The sequence below is a fragment of the Melanerpes formicivorus genome, unplaced genomic scaffold (genome assembly GCF_026170545.1).
Source record: "Melanerpes formicivorus ecotype bairdi unplaced genomic scaffold, bMelFor1.0.p_v2 SCAF_7, whole genome shotgun sequence".
Classification (NCBI taxonomy): Eukaryota; Metazoa; Chordata; class Aves; order Piciformes; family Picidae; genus Melanerpes; species Melanerpes formicivorus.
In genome coordinates, this window is record NW_027142359.1 from 9,218,051 (window position 1) to 9,239,364 (window position 21,314).

The 21,314-nt window shown below is 39.6% G+C and overlaps 1 protein-coding gene across 5 annotated transcripts in view; it reads left to right on the top strand.

Moving 5' to 3' along the window:
• Positions 1 to 21,314, top strand: part of PTPRC (protein tyrosine phosphatase receptor type C) — a 68,265-nt gene that overhangs the window by 38,891 nt on the left and 8,060 nt on the right. For 4 of the 5 annotated variants that reach the window (XM_068140910.1, XM_068140911.1, XM_068140912.1 and 1 more), the window contains 17 exons: positions 445 to 663; positions 1,244 to 1,348; positions 2,566 to 2,709; positions 3,505 to 3,630; positions 6,575 to 6,727; positions 7,556 to 7,755; positions 9,501 to 9,561; positions 11,782 to 11,890; positions 13,046 to 13,077; positions 14,559 to 14,671; positions 15,204 to 15,294; positions 15,392 to 15,468; positions 15,690 to 15,726; positions 16,219 to 16,316; positions 17,733 to 17,858; positions 20,228 to 20,385; positions 20,861 to 20,996. In XM_068140910.1, the coding sequence (XP_067997011.1) occupies positions 445 to 663; positions 1,244 to 1,348; positions 2,566 to 2,709; positions 3,505 to 3,630; positions 6,575 to 6,727; positions 7,556 to 7,755; positions 9,501 to 9,561; positions 11,782 to 11,890; positions 13,046 to 13,077; positions 14,559 to 14,671; positions 15,204 to 15,294; positions 15,392 to 15,468; positions 15,690 to 15,726; positions 16,219 to 16,316; positions 17,733 to 17,858; positions 20,228 to 20,385; positions 20,861 to 20,996 (1,985 nt within the window). The remainder of the gene's footprint in view (positions 1 to 444; positions 664 to 1,243; positions 1,349 to 2,565; positions 2,710 to 3,504; positions 3,631 to 6,574; positions 6,728 to 7,555; positions 7,756 to 9,500; positions 9,562 to 11,781; positions 11,891 to 13,045; positions 13,078 to 14,558; positions 14,672 to 15,203; positions 15,295 to 15,391; positions 15,469 to 15,689; positions 15,727 to 16,218; positions 16,317 to 17,732; positions 17,859 to 20,227; positions 20,386 to 20,860; positions 20,997 to 21,314) is intronic. The other variant, XM_068140909.1, reaches the window with a different exon arrangement.

Below are 21,314 nucleotides of genomic sequence, written 5' to 3' on the forward strand. Positions count from 1 at the left end.
ATAAGCAAACCTGAAGTCTGGACATAGCCTATGTAAACTTTAATCATGTTTTACTATGTGGTTATTAAATGTTATGAATAAGAAAATTTGAATTTTCTATTCAAACAAATGATTTAATGTGCCAAAGCAAAATATTTCACATTGAAATGACATTTTAAATTAAAGCAGCTCTGGTTTAGGAAAGTTTATCTTTCTAATTCCTCAGTTTTCCTAACTAGAGAATTATTGAAAATATTTTTTTTTTCCCCCCAAGGAAATTTTCTGGTTTGACTAAGCAATATTTTAAAGACAAATAAAAAGTAAAAATAAACAATAATCACCGTTAATTTTGCTATGTTTTCTGACTCTTAAAACACGCATGGGGCTGGGGGTGTCATAAAACGTTTGATGGCTCTTAAAAATTGTCATAAAATCGCTACTTGCTATTTTACCTTTCTCTTTTAGTTTATCTTCAGCATCGTATTACAGGAAATGTACAAGGCAAAGAGAGCATGGTTACAGTTGAACTGAAAAACCCCAGCAAGACCAGGGAATATAAGATTTTGGGGGTTAACAAGATCATACCTGTGAATTCTAGCAACTACAAAATAGAACTCCAGAGATGCCAGAGATACACAGTCAAAGCTGAAGATTGCCCAGAACAACATCTTGATATTCCACCTGGTAGGTATAAAAGCTTCATCTTTATATTTTTTTTTTTTTCCATGCAGTAATTCAGTTTTTCTGGATTTCTTAGTCTATTCTTGTCTCTTTTCAGAGTATCAGACAGATGGTTTTCTTACTTTGTGCTTGGTTTGTAAGATTGCATTTTAAAGTTTCATATGAAAAATCTCTTGGTATTTTCTTAATGTAGGATGCAAGACAAAAGAATTTTCTCCTTGTAAAGGGAGCTTGTAATGGGAACTTTTGTGTGTGTGTGTGTGTGTGTTTGTGTGTTGGCAATATAGAGGACTATAAACAATGACAAGAGTGGCCAGACACTATTTGTGCTAGCTGTTTTATTCACTAAAGGGATAGTTATATTAAAAGTTTCATTTATTATTTGAGTGCCAACAGTGTCTTCCATGCATGTGGGCTTTTGTTAGTCTGTATTTGATCTTTCTTTCTAAATTCTATGTGTATTATTCTGTGCCAATTGTGTCTTCATAATGGAGAACAAGTCAACACATGTAAGAGAAAAATCAGCACTTAAAGAATCAATATAGCCAAGGTCACAGTGACCTAATATATGAATGCTTTTCAGATGAAAGTAAGAATCCTTTCAAAGTTGTGGATACAACCAGCAGTTGTGCACAAGTATGTTGGACCAGCTCATTTGACTGTGTGAATATGACTGTTAACTGCAAAGGTAAGACACTTGGAAGATATTTTTGAAGTGGAATTACTTATTTGTTTATTTTTAAAAGCAATGTTGATATTGTCTTCTGATGGGAGACAGGCAGATTTAAATTTGTTGTGCCACTTTGAGGGAACAGTTGTTCAGAATTTCTGGGATCACCGGGTTGGGGATAACTAATGGAAGGCTATGAGGATGATTTAAGGGACTGGAGCATGTGCCCTGTGAGGAGAGGCTGAGAGCTTTTCAGTCTGGAGAAGAGAAGACTGAGAGGGGATTTAATAAATGTTTATAAATATCTGAGGGCTGGGTGTCAGGAGGGAGGAGACAGGCTATTCTCACATGCTCCCTGTGATAGGACAAGGGGCAATGGATAAAAACTACAGCACAGGAGGTTCCACCTCAACATGAGGAGGAACTTCTTCACTGTGAGGGTCCCAGAGCACTGGAACAGGCTCCCCAGAGAGATTGTGGAGTCCTGGAGACTTTCAAGACCCATCTGGATGCATTCCTGTGCAACCTGTGCCAGATTCTATGGTCCTGCTCTGTCAGGGAGTTGGACTTGATGATCTTTGGAGGTCCCTTCCAACTGCTAACATCCTGTGATCCTGTGAAGCGTATGCACTGCAGGTCCAGGGAAAGTTCAAACACAGCAAACTCATTTACTGAGTTACTAACTTCACAAACTATAGACTTCTGGAGACTTTGGGGATCCTGCTTGATGATCTAGAGATGACCTGAGACTTTGGAAATACTCAGTCTGTGGCTGTGCTGCGAGCTGATTCCTTACAGACTACCCAGGCAGCTGGCCGTTTGAGCTGGCCAGCCTGAGGGGATGCTTGCTCAATGGCAGCTGGTGTGATGATACCAACACTGGATGTCCTCATATGTCCTAGAAAAAATGTGTGATGAATGTCTGGAGCTGGAGATTTCATGCTTCAGGGAGCTGAATATCTAAGAAATCACTCCAGGGTTCTGCCAGACTCCCATGAAAATGTTTTGATTTCTGTGGGTAAATGGTTTACAAATCATATGGGCTCTATGCAGACTGAGTCAGTATAAAAGAATCTAAAACCTAGCCGCTGGATTAAGTTGTACACTTCTGTTTGGAGTATTATAATAGTTTGTTGCAAATTGTATTGAATAAATACAGTAGAGAAAATCCCAGCTAAAAATACCATGTACTTTTGGAGTTGTGAAAAATAATAAAACTCTTTTTGTGTCTAAAGATTTACCAGTCTTTATAGACTCAAATCAAACTTGTCAACAACAGAGTGCTTTATTACCCAACCATGAGTACAGCTGCACTGGGGTCATACATTTTTTTGGAAAGAACTTTAACTACAGCTTTCCCATAGCAACAGATTATGGTGGTAAGTTAAATGATGATTTTTTGCTTTATGTTCTACATATTTCTCTAAACCTACTATTGGCGCTTCCTGGGGCTGAAGAGAAATTTTTGACCAGCATGCTCAGCCCCTCTTAGGTTCTCCTCCAACTCTTCCTACTCAGTCTCTTGCTCTTGTGGTTCTTCAACTGCAGTCTCCAGCCTCAGTTTCAGTCTTCCAGTCTGAGGTCTTCCTCTCCTTCTCTCAGAGACTGTGATTATATATTTGAAGGGTGAGAACATGGCCCAAGTGTATAGAGGTTTGGATGAAGATTGAAAAAAAAAAAAAAAGAAGTGAAGACCTAGTGAAAACCAAGTGCAAAATTATTGATTTAAAGAAAGATGTGATAATACAATTGCAAAGCCTATCTCCAGATAAAATTATGTGTTTTTTTCAAAGCATAGTCCTTGGAAATAGCTTTCCTGTTTTTCTAAATTAAAAAGGAAATCAACTTCAATCAAGTGACCTGCAAATAAAAACTCAAGCCAAAAATTTAAAGTTTGTTAAAATTGCAAGAAAAAAATAAAACTGAACAATTTTAATACTCTCTTGCTGTTTTCACCTTATTCTGAATTAACTAAATGTATAAAATTGCTGCAGTATGATGCTTGTATATATAGGCAGTTAAAAAGGTATAGTTTCTTTAAATGAAATAGACTATGAAAAATGTTGGTTTACTATCCAATATAATTTAATTTAATCAAAGTAGGTAAAAAGAGGAATATTTGCACTTTCATTCAAAGATTTTCTTCCCTCCCCATTGTTTTTCTTTTACAACAGCTCCAGAAGCACCAGAAAACCTTACAGTAATTCCTGGTGAAAGAAATGTAACGGTTAAATGGCAGAAACCTAGTGACATTTCAAAGGGTCCTATATATGGCTATACAGTGATATGCAACGGCACAAGTAAGTATATTCTCCTCCAGTATTAAATAATTCATTCCATGATTTAATATTTACAGAGTACCACGCATGATACACTGTCAGAGCATATTGGAATCTCTTCAAACTGTGCATAATTATTATTTTATCTTGGTACAGACATTAAAGTTTCTTCCCTTTTGGTTGTTCCAGTTGAACCATCAGGTTGTTCAGTTTGCCATTTCAGGACACAATTCTGTCACTCTTCAGTTCATATCCTTCTTGGTTTGTATTTTTCTAATTTGGTTCAAAATTGTTATACTGTGCCAGTTTATGGGATATGTCCACAACCATGCCCTAGGATCTGCATATTTATATTGATAAAAGAGTATTAATATTTGTATATTAATAAATAAAATAGTAATTAATATATTTTCATAAATAATATTTTAAAACTGTATTAATCACAAAGACACAACTCTGTCACCCTTCAGTTCTTATGTTTCTTGTATTAAGTTATGACAAGACCACCAGTTGCCTGATTAGTTTGTAGCATGATGTCCTCTGTCTCAGAAATTCTGTTATAGCTGATTGAGATATTGTCTGAGAAGACAATCACAGAATCATAGAACCACCGAATCAACCAGGTTGAGAGACCTCCAAGATCATTAAGTCCAACCAATCACCCAGCTCTATCTATTCAACTAGACCATGGCACTAAATGCCTCATCCAGGCCTTTTCTTAAAAAGCTGTGGGGACGATGACCGCCCCACCTCCCTAGGCAGCCCATTCCAAAGGGCAATCTCTGGGAAGAACTTCTTTCTAAGATCAAGCCTAAACTTCCCCCTGCACAGCTTGAGACTGTGTTCTCTTGTTCTGTTGCTGGTTGCCCAGGAGAAGAGACCAACCCCACCTGGCTACAACCACCCTTCAAGTAGCTGTAGAAAGCAATAAGGTCTCCCCTGAGCCTCCTCTTCTCCAGGCTAAACAACACCAGCTCCCTCAGCTGGACCCACCTTCTGAGTAACAACTATGTGTGTAAAAGTCAGGGGTCTTGAGTACAGCAGTTAGCATCTGCATGTTTAGAAAGGTAAAGCCAGGTGGTATGTCTTCTACTAAATGGTCACACCTTTCAGATATGCTGGTTTATCCATTTAGACAGATAAGTGTGCTGGGTTACACCCATCCTGAGGGGAGGGCTTCGAAAGCCCTGCTTCCCCCAGGGGACAAAAGAAACCTGATCCAGTTGAACAGAGAGGGACTTGGTTTCCCCCTCCAAGGAGAAGGGGTCCCCTGGGTCAAAGAAGGTCTATTCCACTTGCCCTTACTGTCCAGCAAGCCTATAAAAATGAGGACATTGCTGCCATTTGTTCTTTTTCTTCTGTGTCTCTGCTTGAGAGGACCAACAGCTGCAGCCCATCTTCTGATTCCTCCATGTGGTCAGGCCTGGCCTCTCCCTACTGCATCCACAATTCTCTAAAGGACAGAAAATCCACAGAAACACAAGGCCATCCAGGCTTGGTTTTATATAGTTTCCTATTTATCCTTATTCCTTACACTTGTAAACCCTCCCTGTTACTACTATATATATATATATATATATATATAGTTAAAAAATTTACTTCTCCTATTTCCAAACTGACTCCAGATTATTTTTGGTAGATTTACCTCCTTCTCTTTTCCCCTACACACTTTTTTTTCTTTTCTCTTTCTCTCCTTTTTCCTTATCAGGGAAAAGGGGGGAGGAGGGCAAGAGAGGAATTCTCAGTTTGCTACCATCTGAGCTCTTAAACTCCAGTTAAAGGTCAAACCACTACAATAAGTCTGTTATACTGGGGCTATGTTTTCCAGGTGTGAGCTTGGAATGAAGATGTTGACACATGATTCCAGGAACTATATTTAGGCTTAAACTAGTCTTGTATTAATGATTTCTTTCTGTTCATTTACTGCATGTTTTGTAAATCTCTAGTGCCACAGGAACTAAAGGTTATCATGTCCCCGTTTTCCCCAGACACAAGTTATCTCTTCCATTCTCCATGCCCCTAATTTGACCACTACCCGAAAGGGCAGCAGTCCCATGCACTAGTTTCTGTGGTTGATCTGGCTAGGCCAGCACAGGAGACAGATATGCTCAATATGCTGGGCATATGTGAGGTCACATCTGAAGCAGCCAGAAGGGAGCATGGAAAGACTGTTTTTCACTCTACAGTTACCTGAAGGGAAGTTGTAGTAAGGTTGGCATTAGGCTTTTCTCTCATGTAATTTGTGACAGGACAAGAGGGCACCAGGGGAGGTTTGGGTTGGATGTTAGGAAGCAATTCCTCATGGAAAGGGGAATTAGACACTGCTCAGGGAGGTGATAAAGTCACCATCCCTGGGGGTGTTTAAGAAAAGATTGCATGTGGCACTTAGTGACATGGTCTGGTTGATGTGGTGGTGTTAGGTCGTAGGCTGGACTTGATGATCTCAGCGGTCTATTCCAGCCTCAATGATTCTGTGATTCCCCTGTTTCCTGAGGCATCAAAGCCCCAGCTGTAGTGTGGTAATAGTTTTGCTCATGTTGCTTTTCATGCAGCTTCTTTCTGCCCTGCTTGCAGCTACACCAGAAGCACATCAGGTCTGTTGCATCACAGCAGAACAGACCTGCCTAGTGTGCAGAGTGACTGAAAAGTGTCTTCTAAAGTATCAGACCCTCTTTATCAATGCCCTTTAGGTTAGTTTTAAATTACATCTGTTTAAATGACATACTGAGTAAGTAAAAAAAACCTGAAACAGAACTAAACCTCAGCTTTACTTTCTTGATTGGGGAATGCATTCTTCTTCCTCCTGAGCCTTCACTTAGCATTAGTAAGCAAGACAAACCAACCAAGTACAAGAAATAGAAATATGTGTGACAGTGGTTTCAGGTAGTTCTGATGAAGTGTAGGAGTTCCTACTCTCATAACAGAAATGTCATTAATTAATGTAATTGTTCATTTTTTCTTAAAGCTACAGAATGTGTCAATACGACTGAGTTTACTTGCCATGAATTAGAACCTTACAGGAATGGTTCTGTATCTGTGGCTTCATGTACAAAGAGCAAAAATGATAAAACATTCATGGGGAAAAATGCTACATGCAACTTCAGAACAGAGTCAGCAGGTAAGGCTCTTCTCTGCTGTTACCAACAAGGCTGATACTAACACAGGGGATGTGCACTTTGTTATTGCTCTATGGAGAAAGACTTTGGTATCCTAGTGGACAGCATGTTCTCCATGGGACAGCAATGTGCCTTTGGGGCCAAGAGAGCAAATGGTATCCTGGTGTGCATCAAGAAAGGTGTGGCCAGCAGGTCTAGGGTGGTTCTTCTACTCCTCTGCTCTGCCCTGGTGAGACCAAACTGGGAATACCGTGTCCAGTTTGGGGCTCCCTGGTTCAAGGGAGACAGAGACCTGCTGGAGAGAGTCCAATGGAGAACCATGATGATGATTTTAATTACTTCTCTGCAGAACAAAACAAAATAAACCAAACTAAAACCCCCCTACAAAACACAAATGAAACAAAATGAGCCCTAAGAACAAGTTTGTGTAATTTCTTCCAGTACTGTTTTATCTCTACTTCCACCATCTCCAGACTCAGCTAATATAGAGATACAGCTATAGGGAAACAATTGTGGTATGTATCACATATTTTCTTTAATTTCACTTAAAAAGCAAAATATTTTATTTGTAGTGGAAACAAAAATATTTTTGTGCTGATGATGTAATGCCAGCTTGAAGTGGGGATCCCCCCCGCCAACAGCCAGAGTAATCAAATCCTTCATCACTTTAAGCACTCCTGAAAAGTGTGTAGAAATGGACATGTAAGAACTTTAAAGAAGTAAATGTATGAAATTAAGAGAGAAGACAGACAGACATGAACACATACAGCTATTGAAATGTTTGGTTTGAATTGATGAACACAGAGCCATTAACACTTCTGTTGTGACAGAACCACAGCAAGTGACTGATGTTAGTGCTACACTGATAGATGACAATGCAGTCCAAATCACATGCAAAAGTCAACAAGTGTATGGAGGACTAAAAGTATTTAAACTGATTTGGGAGAATGATGGAACAAAGGTCTACAATGAAACTGGTTGTGATTTTAGAAAAGAAAATCTCTTGTACTTGACAAACTATTCATTTGCGGTAAGTAGCCTTATTAAACTAAATATATAAAGTATTGCCATATATTCATGGTTTAAGCATATTCTACTTGGGTTTAGTTAAAAAGGTAAATGTGATAGCAGGAAAGTTAATCCATTACTTCAGAAATAAAATGTGTGTCTAGCCAATAAACCAATCCCAGTGCTGTTCCACATGGCTTTCGACAGCACAAAAGATGCAATCTGAATAGACTGTACTTGGGGCAGAGAGAAATTTGAAATTCCTGTAAGTTGGTGTTTGGTTGGGTTTTTTTGTTTGGTTTGGGGGTTTGTGGTTTTTTTTTTTTATTTATGGGGGGTTTTGTATAGTTTTTTTTTAATACTAAATGGGTATTTTAGTGTTTAATGCACATTTCATTTAATGACTATGCGACTATCATTTTGATCTGAGGATAAATGCGTGATTTAAAACTGAAGGCAGCTGTTGAGAAACAAATTGCTCAGAGTTTGTCACTATGAAGATTTGTGATGCTTCAAGGACTAGTCAGTATAAAGCAGTTTAGATCCTTTTGCATGTTCTTATAACAGCCTTTTACCAACCAGTCGTTGTTTCCATGCAAGATATATAGAATCACAAAATCATTTAGGTTGAAAAAGACCATTAAGCTCATGAAGTCCAACCATTATCTAATTCAGTTGTCTGGTGCTAAACCATGTCCCTTAGCACCACATCTATTTGTCTTTTAAACACCTCCAAGTGTGATGGTGACTCAATTATGTCCCTGGGAGCCTATTCAAGTGTTTTCAAGCTGCACTTTCCTGAAGGCTTCCTGTTATCTTCTCTTTCAGGCATTTCAGCTTTTTGTCATTTATTGCAGCCCGCAGTCAGCAATGGTACTGAAAGCCCTTCTTCCCTTTTGTATTATTTAAAGCAGGAGAATATGACAACTAAAATCACTGTTATTCAATCTTGTTACTATTAAATGTCTAAGTTTAATCATAAGATTAATTTTTCTTCGCATGAAAAATATGAAATATTCAATGTACAAACCCCAGGCTGCCTATTTGATCTGATAGAAAGTTCTGTTCAGGAAATTTAAAAGATTGGATAAATGTAAATTATAGTATGAAATGTAAACACATCTAAACAAAATTAGTATTATGACACCAGTTAAAGTACCCAAAATGTAATCATAGAATCAATAAGGTTGGAAAAGACCTCAGAGATCATCAAGTCCAACCTACCACCCAACACCTCATGACTAACTAAACCATGGCTTCAAGTGCCATGTCTGACATTACAAGAAAGCAGCTTATTTAGTTTATTTTGACTTCCATAATTTAACCTTTTAATTCCTTCCCATACAGGAACTTGTATGAAAAATATCCAGTTCAGTGTACTATTTGTTTATTTACTATTGAAGCAAATAAAACAATGATGGTTTATTACATATTGCATGGTAGTTTTTCAGATTTGAGTGACTTTATTTTGATTTTATAAAAAATAGATCTGATTTTTTTCTTTTAGACACTTTTGATTTTGATTTTGTGAGATATCTCCTACCTTACTAACCTTTTTCCCCAGTCACCTATGTATTTTTGGATCTAGATCTTGCTTAAACTGTTGGAAGTCTAAGCTGCACTAGAAAAGATTGACAACAGATCCTGCTGTCAATGATGCTGACTCATTGAAAATAGCTGAATGTATTTCAAATATCCATTGTGTTTCACTTGAAGTTTTACTTATTATATCTTAAAATCTCTGTTATTTTCACCCACTGCATGCAGATCTCGGTGTTCAATGGAGTATATGAAGGGCAGCCAGTAAAGAGAAGTATAAGAACCAGATGTAAGTAAATATATAAAGTATTTTTACTTTTAGAATTCAGTGTAGTATAGAGTAATAGTGTAAATCATGAATTTTGTTACAATTGCTCCTGATTAAAGATCCAAACTGTCTGGTTTTCTAGTTAATCTGCATTTGAAACCATATCCTCATTCAGCCTTTATGTAACAGATCATGTTGACAAGTAATTGACTGTAATTCAGAATTATAATACAGCTGTAGTTTCTTCAGGAAATATTTGAATGCAGATAGAAATTAATTTCTCTAACTTAAATTGTTCACTTTATGAGTATTTTCCTGTGCACACATCCTAAACTGCAGGAGCTGAACATCCATGACTTGTCAGGGATACCCAGCTGGGGTGCATTAAGAGTGTGTCCAGCAGATCGAGGGAGGTTCTACTCTCCCTTTTTGAGACCACACCTGGAATATTGCATCCAGTTTTGGGCTCCCAAGTTCAAGAGGGACAGGGATCTGCTGGAGAGAGTCCAATGGAGGGCTACCAGGATGACTGAGGGACTGGAGCACTGCGTTATGCAGAGAGGCTGAGAGACCTGGGGCTGTTTAGAATGAAGCATAGAAAACTAAGAGGGGATTTAAAAAATGTTTATAAATATCTGAGGGCTGTGGGTTGTGGTCCTGTTCTGGGAGGGGAGCTGGACTTGATGATCTTCAGAGGTCCCTTCCAACCCCTGACATCCTATGATCCGGTGTGATCCTGTGAACTCCCAGATGAGAATCATAGAATCAATCAATAAGGTTGAAAAGACCTCAGAGATCATCAAGTCCAACCTATCACCCAACACATCATGACTCACTAACACATGGCTCCAAGTGCCATGTCCAGTCCCCTCTTGAACACCTCCAGGGACGGTGATTCTACCACTTCCCTGGGCAGCCTATTCCAATGCCCAATAACTCTTTCTGTGAAGAACTTTCTCCTCACCTTTACACTAAACTTCCCCAGCACAGCTTGAGACTGTGTCCTCTTGTTCTGTTGCTGGTTGCCTGGCAGAAGAGACCAACCCCCACCTGTCTACAACCTCCTTTCAGGTAGCTGTACAGAGCAATGAGGTCTCCTCTGAGCCTCCTCCAGGCTAAACAATCCCAGCTCCTTCAGCCTCTCCTCATAGGGCTTGTGCTCGAGAACTCTCACCAGCCTCGTTGCCCTGGACACGCTCAAGAGTCTCAATGTCCTCCTTAAATTGAGGGGCCCAGAACTGGACACAGTACTCAAGGTATGGCCTAACCAGTGCTGAGTACAGGGGCACAATGACTTCTCTGTTCCTGCTGGCCACGCTATTCCTGATGCAGGGCAGGATGCCATTGGCCTTCTCGGTCACCTGGGCACATTGCTGGCTCATGTTCAGCCACCTATCAACCAGTACCCCCAGATCCCTTTCTGCCTGGCTTCTCTTCAGCCACTCTGACCCCAGCCTGTAGTGCTGCATGGGGTTGTTGTGGCCAAAATGAAGCACCCGGCACTTGGACTTGTTAAATGCCATCATGTTGGACTCTGCCCATCTGTCCAGCCTGTCAAGGTCCCTCTGCCCTCTAACAGATCAACACCTACTCCCAACCTGGTGTCATCTGCAAATTTACTAATGGTGGACTGAATCCCCTCATCTAGATCATCAATAAAGATATTGAATTGGAATGGGCTCAACACTGATCCCTGGGGGACACCACCAGTGACTGGCTGCCAGCTGGATGTGGCACCATTCACCACCACTCTCTGGGCTCAGCCCTCCAGCCAGTTCCTAACCCAGCACAGAGCGTAGTGGTCCAAGCCACGAGCTGACAGCTTAGACAGCAGTTTGCTGTGGGGGACAGTGTCAAAGGCCTTGCTGAAGTCCAGGAGCATCTGATAGCTCCACTGCTCAGGTCTACAGGCCAAATAGAGCACAGGCACGGTAATGCAAAACCAGTGAGTGTGGCATTTTGACAGGTGGTCAAGGAGAGTTTGAGTGCAAATTTTCTTAATGAAGAAATAAAATTCCTTCATTTTCTGTAAGATTTAAGGTTTTGGCACTTCCATATAACAAACTTAAACTAGACACTTTAATAGTTTAGTTCTTTTCGCACCACACACAAAGCAATAAAATATCAGTAAGCCCTGGTTCTAGGAATTATACAGCTTTAAAAGAAAAAGAAATGTAATTTTAAAAAATCAATTAATTATGTATTCAAGAAATAATGAATGCATTCTTTTTCTGTTGCTAGATAATTCTAAAGCCCTGATTATATTCCTGGTGTTCCTGATCGTTGTGACATCGATTGCTTTACTGCTGGTTCTGTACAAAATCTATGATCTTCACAAAAAAAAGCTCAAGTAAGCTTCCTGTTTCTCTCCCTATCTTACATAATTGGCAAGGAAGTATTTTCTGTTTTTCTGAGAGGTTTCCTGATGGGTAGTGTAAAAGCGTTACAAGTTGGGTATTTCAGTGCCAGGAGGAAGACATTCTTTTAACTTTTAATCTTTTCAAAAGAAATTCAGTTTTTGCTGTTTTGCCTGGCAAACACAATTAAATATCTTCAAGATCTTTCTGCTATGCTCTTTCTCAGGGCATTTAGAAGAACTAAATGATTTGGCATAAGTTTCATGAGAAAAAAATAAAAGGCAAAAAATTCTGGAACACTTTTTCTTCATGATTTAAATTAAGAGCAATGAAAATAATACCCATTTTCTTGAAATTCTTTCAAATGCTTAGTCACCCAAAAATAGTATCTCAGGGAGGCTTTGTTTATTGTAGGTCTCTCTAGGTGACTTGTCAATTCTGTTTCACAGTGGATGGCAACACAAGAATGTTGCCTTCCCTGGTGACTGTGCCAGTGCCCTGGAAAGCCAGGCTATTGCTATTGCTGTAGAGAGAGGTGTTGCAATGTAAGCATTTGCTGCTGATGGAGATGGAGGAGTTAAGACAGTTTTGTTAGAAACCTCTCAGCCCTCTGGCAATTGGAGAACTTCATGACTTGTCACTTCCAGATCCTTTTCCCTCACCCTGCTCTTCCCCTTAGGGGTGATATGGAGTTCTTGCTCAGATGCAAACTTTTATGCTTGTATAGCTCCATATTCCAGGTTGTTCTTGGCTACTTAGTATTCACATGTAATTTTGTTGTATTTCATGTATGGGTTAGCTTTTTGTCACTTGCTGCGCAAGAGAAATACACAGGGTGTGAGCAATCACTTCAGTGAAGTTAAGGACATTTGCTGCAGGTGATATGGACAACATTATGCAAGCTGTAAAGCTCTTTGATGTGATTCCCTTGGTTCTCCTCCTCAATAGTGCTCCAAATAGGAAGACAAGGATCCAAATCACCTCTGTAAGTCACGGTTGTAGCGATATTGTTTCATAAGGAGCTTGTAATGCAGTCAGCTGGTTTTGAACAATCCTGGTGTTCACACACACAACTACTTTTATTTTACTGATTTTCATATATACATCTTAGTAGTCAAAGGTTTTACAGTTGCCTTTTCTTCTTACAGCAGTTCTTCTGAAGGTGTGGACCTCATTCCAAGTGAGTCTCTTTATATATTTAGCAAGTTGCTGCCACCTTTGGATTGTTTGCATTCTAGGTCATATACATAGATTACAGATATCAGCTTGTATGTATAAATTACAGTTATGAACATGATAAGGCCTCACTTGGAGGAAAAACCCCAAACTTCAGTAAATAGACAGGAGAACTATTTATTCTCAAATGAACTGAAAGTTTATCAGTGTTGGAAAAAAATCCTTATTTAAGTACAAACCAGATGTTGCTACCCCAGACAATGGGTGTGATGTGTTTAACCCTGAGAGTACGTCCAGAACCAGATGCAGTTTCATCCAGAATTTCCCTTTCCTGTACACCTTTTTCAATGTAAGAATTTAAACATAAGACAGTTGGGTTTTACTACAAAAATTTGAAGGCTTTCACATCCCAGAGACTGAAATAACATTGTGTCACTTTTTGCATAAGATTTCAAAGACTGTGAAGAAAGATAGAATCAGCCAGTGCCAGAAAGCTTCTAGAAAAAAAAATTATGGCATTCAAGCCCACATAAATTAAGTGCTTTAAGTGGGCAGTAATACTGCGCTGATATTCAAATCCATTTGTTTAGTTAGGATCATTAAAAAAAAAAACACCAATCCACTTTTCCATGTAAATGGAAAACGAATACATGTCTACTTAGGAATGTTAAAACTTGTTCAATCATTACTTTATCATTAAAGGTAAACAATCAGAATTGAAGTACAGGGCAAGGCCATGTAACTATTATGGTGTTGGGGCTGTTGCTGTCACCTGAATATGACAATTACCACTTTGTAAGTAAGTACAAAGTGCTACCAGGGTGATTAAGGGACTGGAGCACTGCCTGATGAGGAGAGGCTGAGAGCCCTGAGGCTGTTTAGTCTGGAGAAGAGAAGACTGAGAGGGGATTTAATAAACAGTTATAAATATCTGAGGGCTGGGGTCAAGAGGGAGTGGATAGGCTCTACTCACTTGCACCCTGTGATAGGACAAGGGGCAATGGATATCAACTACAGCACAGGAGCTCCACCTCAACATGGGGAGGAACTTCTTCACAGTGAGGGTCCCAGAGCACTGGAACAGGCTCCCCAGAGTGGGTGTGGAGTCTCCCTCTCTGGAGATTTTCAAAACCCATCTGGACACATTCCTGTGCGATCTGTGCCAGATCCTACTCTGGTTGGACTCAATGATCTCCTGAGGTCCCTTCCAACCCCTAACATCCTGTGAGCCTGTTAAATGCTATCAATGCAGTGTTGCTGTATGTAATCTCCTCATGAGGTCAGCAGATCTGAGCAAGTTCTGTTCTCCCCAGGGCCTGTTTGCTCACAGCTGGCCCAGGCAACACCATTTCTTTGAAAAATGGGCATGCTTAGTGAAAATGAACAGGTCTGTTGTTTAGTTAATTTATCTGGCCATTCAAGAACCACGTTTACTGAAAGGTAATTTACATCTTTGAAGTCAGTGCTGATAAAGTATTCACACAGTTATAGATGAAAGGCAGCTTCTGAACATAGAGCCAATACCTTCGGAGAACTTGCTGGACATGTACAAGAGGAAGATTGCTGATGAAGGACGACTCTTCTTGGAAGAATTTCAGGTTTGTCACTGGCTCAAAATATACCACAGCTTTGTAGATAGGTGGTTGGAAGAACCCTGTTCAACAGTGTCTTTGAAGTATTTGTGTTGGTTATAAATAAATGGGAAAAAAAAATCTGGAAGCCTGAGTGAATTCTCATTTAAGGTCAAATAGATTTCACTTTTATGACCAAGCTCTTCTCATTATAAGATGATGGTAATTAATTTTGTTTCTGAAGGTGTTTTTCAGCATAGGCATAAAATAATCTCAACACTTCTCATTGAAAGGATCCTTTAATGCATATTTTTATTACTGCATAGCCATAGAGATATAACTAAAATATAATTATGGACATATAGATTATTTTTTTATATTCAGGGCAAAAAAAAAATAATTTATTTTAGGTGTAAGAAATGCCTGAAGTGATATAATTTGAAATGGAATGTTATCTTCCAGACCCAGTAGTATCAAATATTTCCATATGCATTTGACTGTAAGTGGAAGCTGTTTAAAATATATATTTACCTAATGAAAGAAACACTGTATTTTACAGAGTATTCCTAGAGTTTTCACTAAATTTTCAATAAAGGAGGCCAGAAAAAGCCATAATCAGAACAAAAACCGTTACATTGATATCCTGCCATGTGAGTATTTGTTAACAATTTTTGCAGATTTCATACATATTTGGTTTCTCAGTGCTTTGAGATAATATAATTCTTTTGTTTTAAATTATTTAAACAGATGATCATAACCGTGTTGAGCTCTCAGAGATGCCAGGAGATCCAGGGTCAGACTATATCAATGCAAGTTACATTGATGTGAGTGTCTTCTACTTAAGAAAGTTCTTGGGCACTACTGAAAAATTATGTAGTGTCAATGTTTCATGCACCAAAGATCGTTCAGGATTTCCATTTGGGTTCTTACCACCTTTGTTTGGTGTTGTTGGACTATTGAATATTTAATTAATTTTGTCAAAGTTGCAAATCTTTTAAACCGTTTGTGATTCCTTTCTAAAAGTTGATAATGTCATTTTCTGTAGGGCTTCAAAGAACCAAGAAAATACATTGCTGCACAAGGTAATTCTGACCTTAAAAAGAATACGTTTGTTTTGTTGTCTCAGTAGTGTTTTTTTTTGGGGGGGTGGTTTTTTTTTTGTTTGTTTGTTTGTTTGTTGTGTTGTTGTTGCTGCTGTTAGAAATTAGTAAATGTAAATAAAAACTGTAAATATGACATCTTTGAAATTTCATGTGAAAAAATTGCCAGTGGACTTATATTTAGGGAATTTCCTGAAGCTGAAAAAATTGTTCTTCAAAGGCAAATTTCTCATGATGTATAATTTTGCACCAAAAGTTTTTAGATTTCATGGCTATGCACTAAAGATATAGATGAGACTTCTGAAGTGTTGTAGCCTAATGGTAGCAGTCATAAAGAAATCATGTATGTGGCTATTGTTTGCATGATTAGCTGGTTAGTTTTTCAGACTGCATTGCTAAGCATATCAAGAAGGCTTTTTTTTTTATTCCATGTAGCTGTACTCTGAAAAATTCCCTTAAAATATCTCCTGCTAGGCCCTAAGGATGAGACCACAGATGATTTCTGGAGAATGATCTGGGAACAGAAGGCAACAATCATTGTCATGGTGACTCGCTGTGAGGAAGGAAAGAGGGTGAGAGATACTCATCCATGCATGCATCCATCCAACCACCTTTCCATCCTTCTTTTGTCTGAAAGCAGAGCAGGTTGCTGCACTGTGGTGAATTACATTTGCTCCTTAGTACTTTCTTTTCATTCTTTGCTGTTGTCGCACTGTAGCAAAATCTCTGTTAGAAAGCATGCTGAAACAGTGCTGACTTATGAAATTACCAGCTTTATCAGAGAATATCATTCTAGCCACAGCTGTAATTAGCAGAGGGTGAGCTTCAAATTGCAGATAACAAATTCAGAAAAGGGCTCAGTATGTGCTTGCAGCCCAGAAGGCCAATCACATCCTTGGCAGCATCAAAAGCAGCATTGCCAGCAGATCCAGAGAGGTGATTCTGTTACTTTGCTCTGCTGTGGTGAGACCTCACCTGGAGTACTGTGTACAGGTCTGGAGCCCTAAATACAGAAACGACATAGACCTGATGAAGAGGTTCCAGAGGAAGGCCACGAAAATGATCAGGGGGTTAGAGCACCTCTGCTATGAAGATAGGCTGAGGGAGATGGGGGTGCTCAGCCTGGAGAAAAGGAGGCTCTGGGAAGACGTGATAGCAGCCTTCCAGTACCTGAAGGAGGCTACAGGAAGGATGGAGAGAGCCTGTTTACAAAGGCTTGCAGTGACAGTACAAGGGGCAATGGCTTCAAACTAGAGAAGAGCAGATTTAGATTGGATGTTAGGAGCAGGCTTTTTACTATGAGGGTGGTGGAACACTGGAACAGGTTGCCCAGGGAGGTGGTTGCGGCTCCTTCCCTGGAGATATTCAAGGTGAGGCTGGATGAGGCCCTGGGCAACCTGATCTAATTGGGGATGTCCCTGCTGTGCCTGCAGGGAGGTGGGACTGGATGACCTTTGGATGTCCCTTCCAGCCCAGACCATTCTTTGATTCAGGGTAGAACTGTAGCTCCTCACAGACCTGTCAATGATATCCTGACAATGCCCTCACTAAATCCTAGGCAGGAGATTTTTCTTTTGTTTCTTATTCCAGGTACAACAGCAAGAAGGAGAACTCTTGTTTTAATGGCTTTTAAAGATAAACATTCAGCATCCCCAAGTTAAAGAGTCAGGCAGAGGCTGGAGACTGAAAAAGAAGCCATAGAAGTAGCTACAAACTTTTCTACAGCCTTCAGGCAGTGACAACAGTAGTTGTTCACTTTTTCAATTATTGTACAGGATTTTTCCCCCACTTTATGTACCAAGTTAATTTCTATGGGCATAAACTTCAGGTTGGAGATCTGAATTGTTGGTATTTAGCACTAATATTCTAACAAAAAAAATGGAAAAACTATACTGAGTTGCTGTCTATTTTAAATTAGTTTTTCTTCTAGCTCTTGGCTATCTGCCACTTTGCTGTCATGCTGCTCACCTAACTTCATATTATCTTAGAACAAATGCGCCCAGTACTGGCCATCAATGGAGAATGGCTCTGCAACATATGGGGACATTATTGTGAAGATCAAGGAAAGTAAAACATGTCCAGACTACATCATTCAGAAACTACACATCACAAATGTAAGTGGGTTCAAAAGTGTAAGACTGGAACTGGAGTGTCTGTTTGGAGTATGTAGGTATTGTTGAGAGCTTCTTTGAAGAGAAGAAGGGTCAACTATGAGTGGAAGATGATCTGCTGTTTTTCCATATGCAACAGATATTTTAAAAGAGGTGTAGGTGTTGTTCCTTACAAGAAATGTGAGATAGACACATTTCCCACCCTAAAAATGCATTTTCCTTAGGAGTCTAGATTCAAAAGGAAAGTGTTAATATGCTGTTAAGTATGGAAAACTTAATACACCCTGGTTTCCTTGAATATCTAGTTTCTTTAACTCAAATTTTACAGGTTTATGTGTATCTCAGCATAAGCTTCTGCAAGTAAAGTCAATGTGGCTCATAGAGCACCATTATCTTCCTTTGTGATAATTGTATAGTGGGACAATTACAAATTCTAGTTATCTCAAATGCATTTATAAACATAAGTGTTTTTAAATGACCATTTGATTAAGGCTGGCTAATTGCTCTCTTTTATGTATCTGAAATCATATTACTTGCTCTGTGTGTAACTGACAACAAAATTTGCCTTCTAAGGCTAAATCTTCCTCTCAGGCCCTTTGCAAAAATACTTCAGTGAAACTGAAACTCCTATTCTGCTATCTCATATTGTATGCCAATGGCATCCTGGCTTGTATGAGAGATACTGTGGCCATCAGGAACAGGGGGGTGATCATTCTCCTGCGCTCAGCACTGGTGAGGCCACACCTAGAGAATTGTGTTCAGTTCTGGGACTGTCACTATGGAAAGGATATTGAGGTGCTGGAGCATGTCCAGAGAAAGGCAATGAAGCCTGTGAAGGGCCTGTAACACATGACCTACAAGGAGCATCTGAGGCAGCTGGGGTTGTTCAATTTGGAGCAAAGGAGGCTGAGGGGAGACCTCATTGCTCTCTACAACTACCTGAAAGGAAGTCGGAGCCAGGAGGGGGCAGCCTCTTCTCCTTGGTGGCAAGCAACAGTACCAGAGAAAATAGTTTCAAGATGTGCCAAGGGAGGTTCAGGTTGGATATTAGGAAATCTTTTTTCATTGAAAGAGTTCTCACACATTGGAAGGGTCTGCCCAGGGCAGTAGTGGAGTCACCATCCCTAGGGGTTTTCAAGCAACATGTGGACCTGGCGCTTAGGGACATGGTTTAGTGTTTGACCCTTCAGTGCTGGGTCGAGGGTTGGACTGGGTGATCTTCGAGGCCTCTTCCAACCAGATAGACTCTGTGATTCTGTAATTAAAACTTGCTTAGTATGTGGCCTAATTAAAATAATGTTATGACATTGCAGAGACAGTGAGAACATTAGGATGTTAATAATTAAATTAACAAAGGCATTGCTCTGTGATTAGAACAATCTGTCAGCTCTATGCTGAGGACTGATAAGCTTAGAGCTGTCTGCTTTCTGTTTGGCTTACATCATATTAATATACCTAAAAAGTTATATTGTTTGTGGAATTTAAGAGTGGTCCCTGGTGTGAAAATGGAGACTTCTGCAGTTCTGGTAGAATAGTGCTGTATAATTACCAAAACAATGGCAAATAACTGTATCAACAGCTATGCCACAACCAGATACCTCAGCTTTGAGTAAGAATTTGGAGAACAAATACTGGGGAAATGCCCACAGAGCCGTACTAATTCTTGGTCAGTAATAATAAAATGCCATCAAGATGTCTTTCTCATTTTATCCTGTTGACATTGTTTGGTTATCAACATGTATGTCCTCTCATTTAAACTAGCATATGAAAGTAGGACTTAAGACTTGACATGTTTTAAGCTTTAATCAAGAGACTGAAGAGAGACAATCTCATTGAAATTCATAGGTTTTCTTGTATCTACTTCTAAATGGTAGAAACTTGAGTTACAGCTTAAATTTATTTTAAAAGAAATACAAAAATAAAATAACATGTGTTGTCCCTTCATCAGGCTACTGCTTACAGACATAAGAGAATTACCAACCTGTATCCCTTGAAATATGCAGGGCTATGCTCTGGCCATTTTGTTTATGAGCAAAGTGGGTAGACACATTACATTCTGGATCATAGGCTAACCGGATAAGGAAGTATTTTTAGGAACACTTTGAACATCCTAGCTGGGCTCTGTTGGGGTCATTGTATATTCCTGATTCATAGATAGTTTAAAACTAAAATACAATATGAAAAATGCCATAACCTGAGAGACCACTGAGATTGCACCATTACAGCACACACCTTGACATTTCTGTTTCAATGTTTGACTGTTCCCCTTATTTTTTTCTTCTGTGCATCTGCAATTAGTTTTGGCTTTGTGTGTCTATATACAAACATATAGAGTTCTATACATTAAAAATCCTCACACTTCACCTTTCCAGGGAAGAGAAAGGACATCTGGAAGAGATGTGACTCATATTCAGTTCACAAGCTGGCCAGACCACGGAGTCCCTGAGGATCCACATCTTCTTCTCAAGCTCAGACGCAGAGTTAATGCTCTCAGTAACTTTTTTAGTGGCCCAATAGTGGTTCATTGCAGGTAAGATATATATAGATAAGATTTTAAATTTTTTTGTTAATGTTAAATGAAAGTGAATTGAAGCTATTCAGAAAAGGGAGCTGACAAAGGTAATTGCTTGATCCCAATTCCTGTGACCTGATTACTTGAGAGTGGGGCAGACAAGACACATCAAAGGGCCTGTTTTCTGAAGGAACTAAGGATATGCAGGCTGATAAAACACAAGGATACACAGACTTTTGGAAGACAGCCAGATAAATGTTGGACTACTCTGGCTATAGCCACTACATTAAGCAATAGTTGCCTTAGTATTATTACAAGATATTTAAAATGCGAACTCATTATTTATGTTGCAAATTACTTTACAGCAAGAATGGTTTTCAGTTGCTTCATGTCCTGTTGTTATATGTTCTCACTTCTGCTCTCTCACTGACTTCAGAATAGGGCTGGCATGTGTCATTTCCCCTCTATAACCAGATCCCTCTGTGCTTTGCAGTGCTGGTGTTGGTCGCACCGGGACATACATAGGAATTGATGCCATGCTGGAGGGGCTGGATGCAGAAGGCAGAGTGGATGTTTATGGCTATGTTGTGAAGCTACGGCGGCAGCGGTGCCTCATGGTTCAAGTAGAGGTATCTCACTAAAATTCTTGCCACTTAGAACTCTCCTTTGATAGAGCTTGATCAGGACACCTCGGAAATGTATTGCTCATTCTTGGGTACTGGAGGTCATGAAGATGGTCAGAGGGTTGGAGCACCTCTCTTACAAAGACAGGCTGAGAGAGTTTGGGGTTCTTTGGCCTGGAGAGGGGAGGGCTCCAGGGAGTCCTTTTTGTGGTATTTCAGTATCTGAAGGGGCCTACAAGAATGTTGGGCAGGGTCTGTTTAGAAGGGCTGGTAGCAATAGAGTGAGGGGCAGTGTTTTGAAGCTAGCGAAGGGTAGGCTTAGAT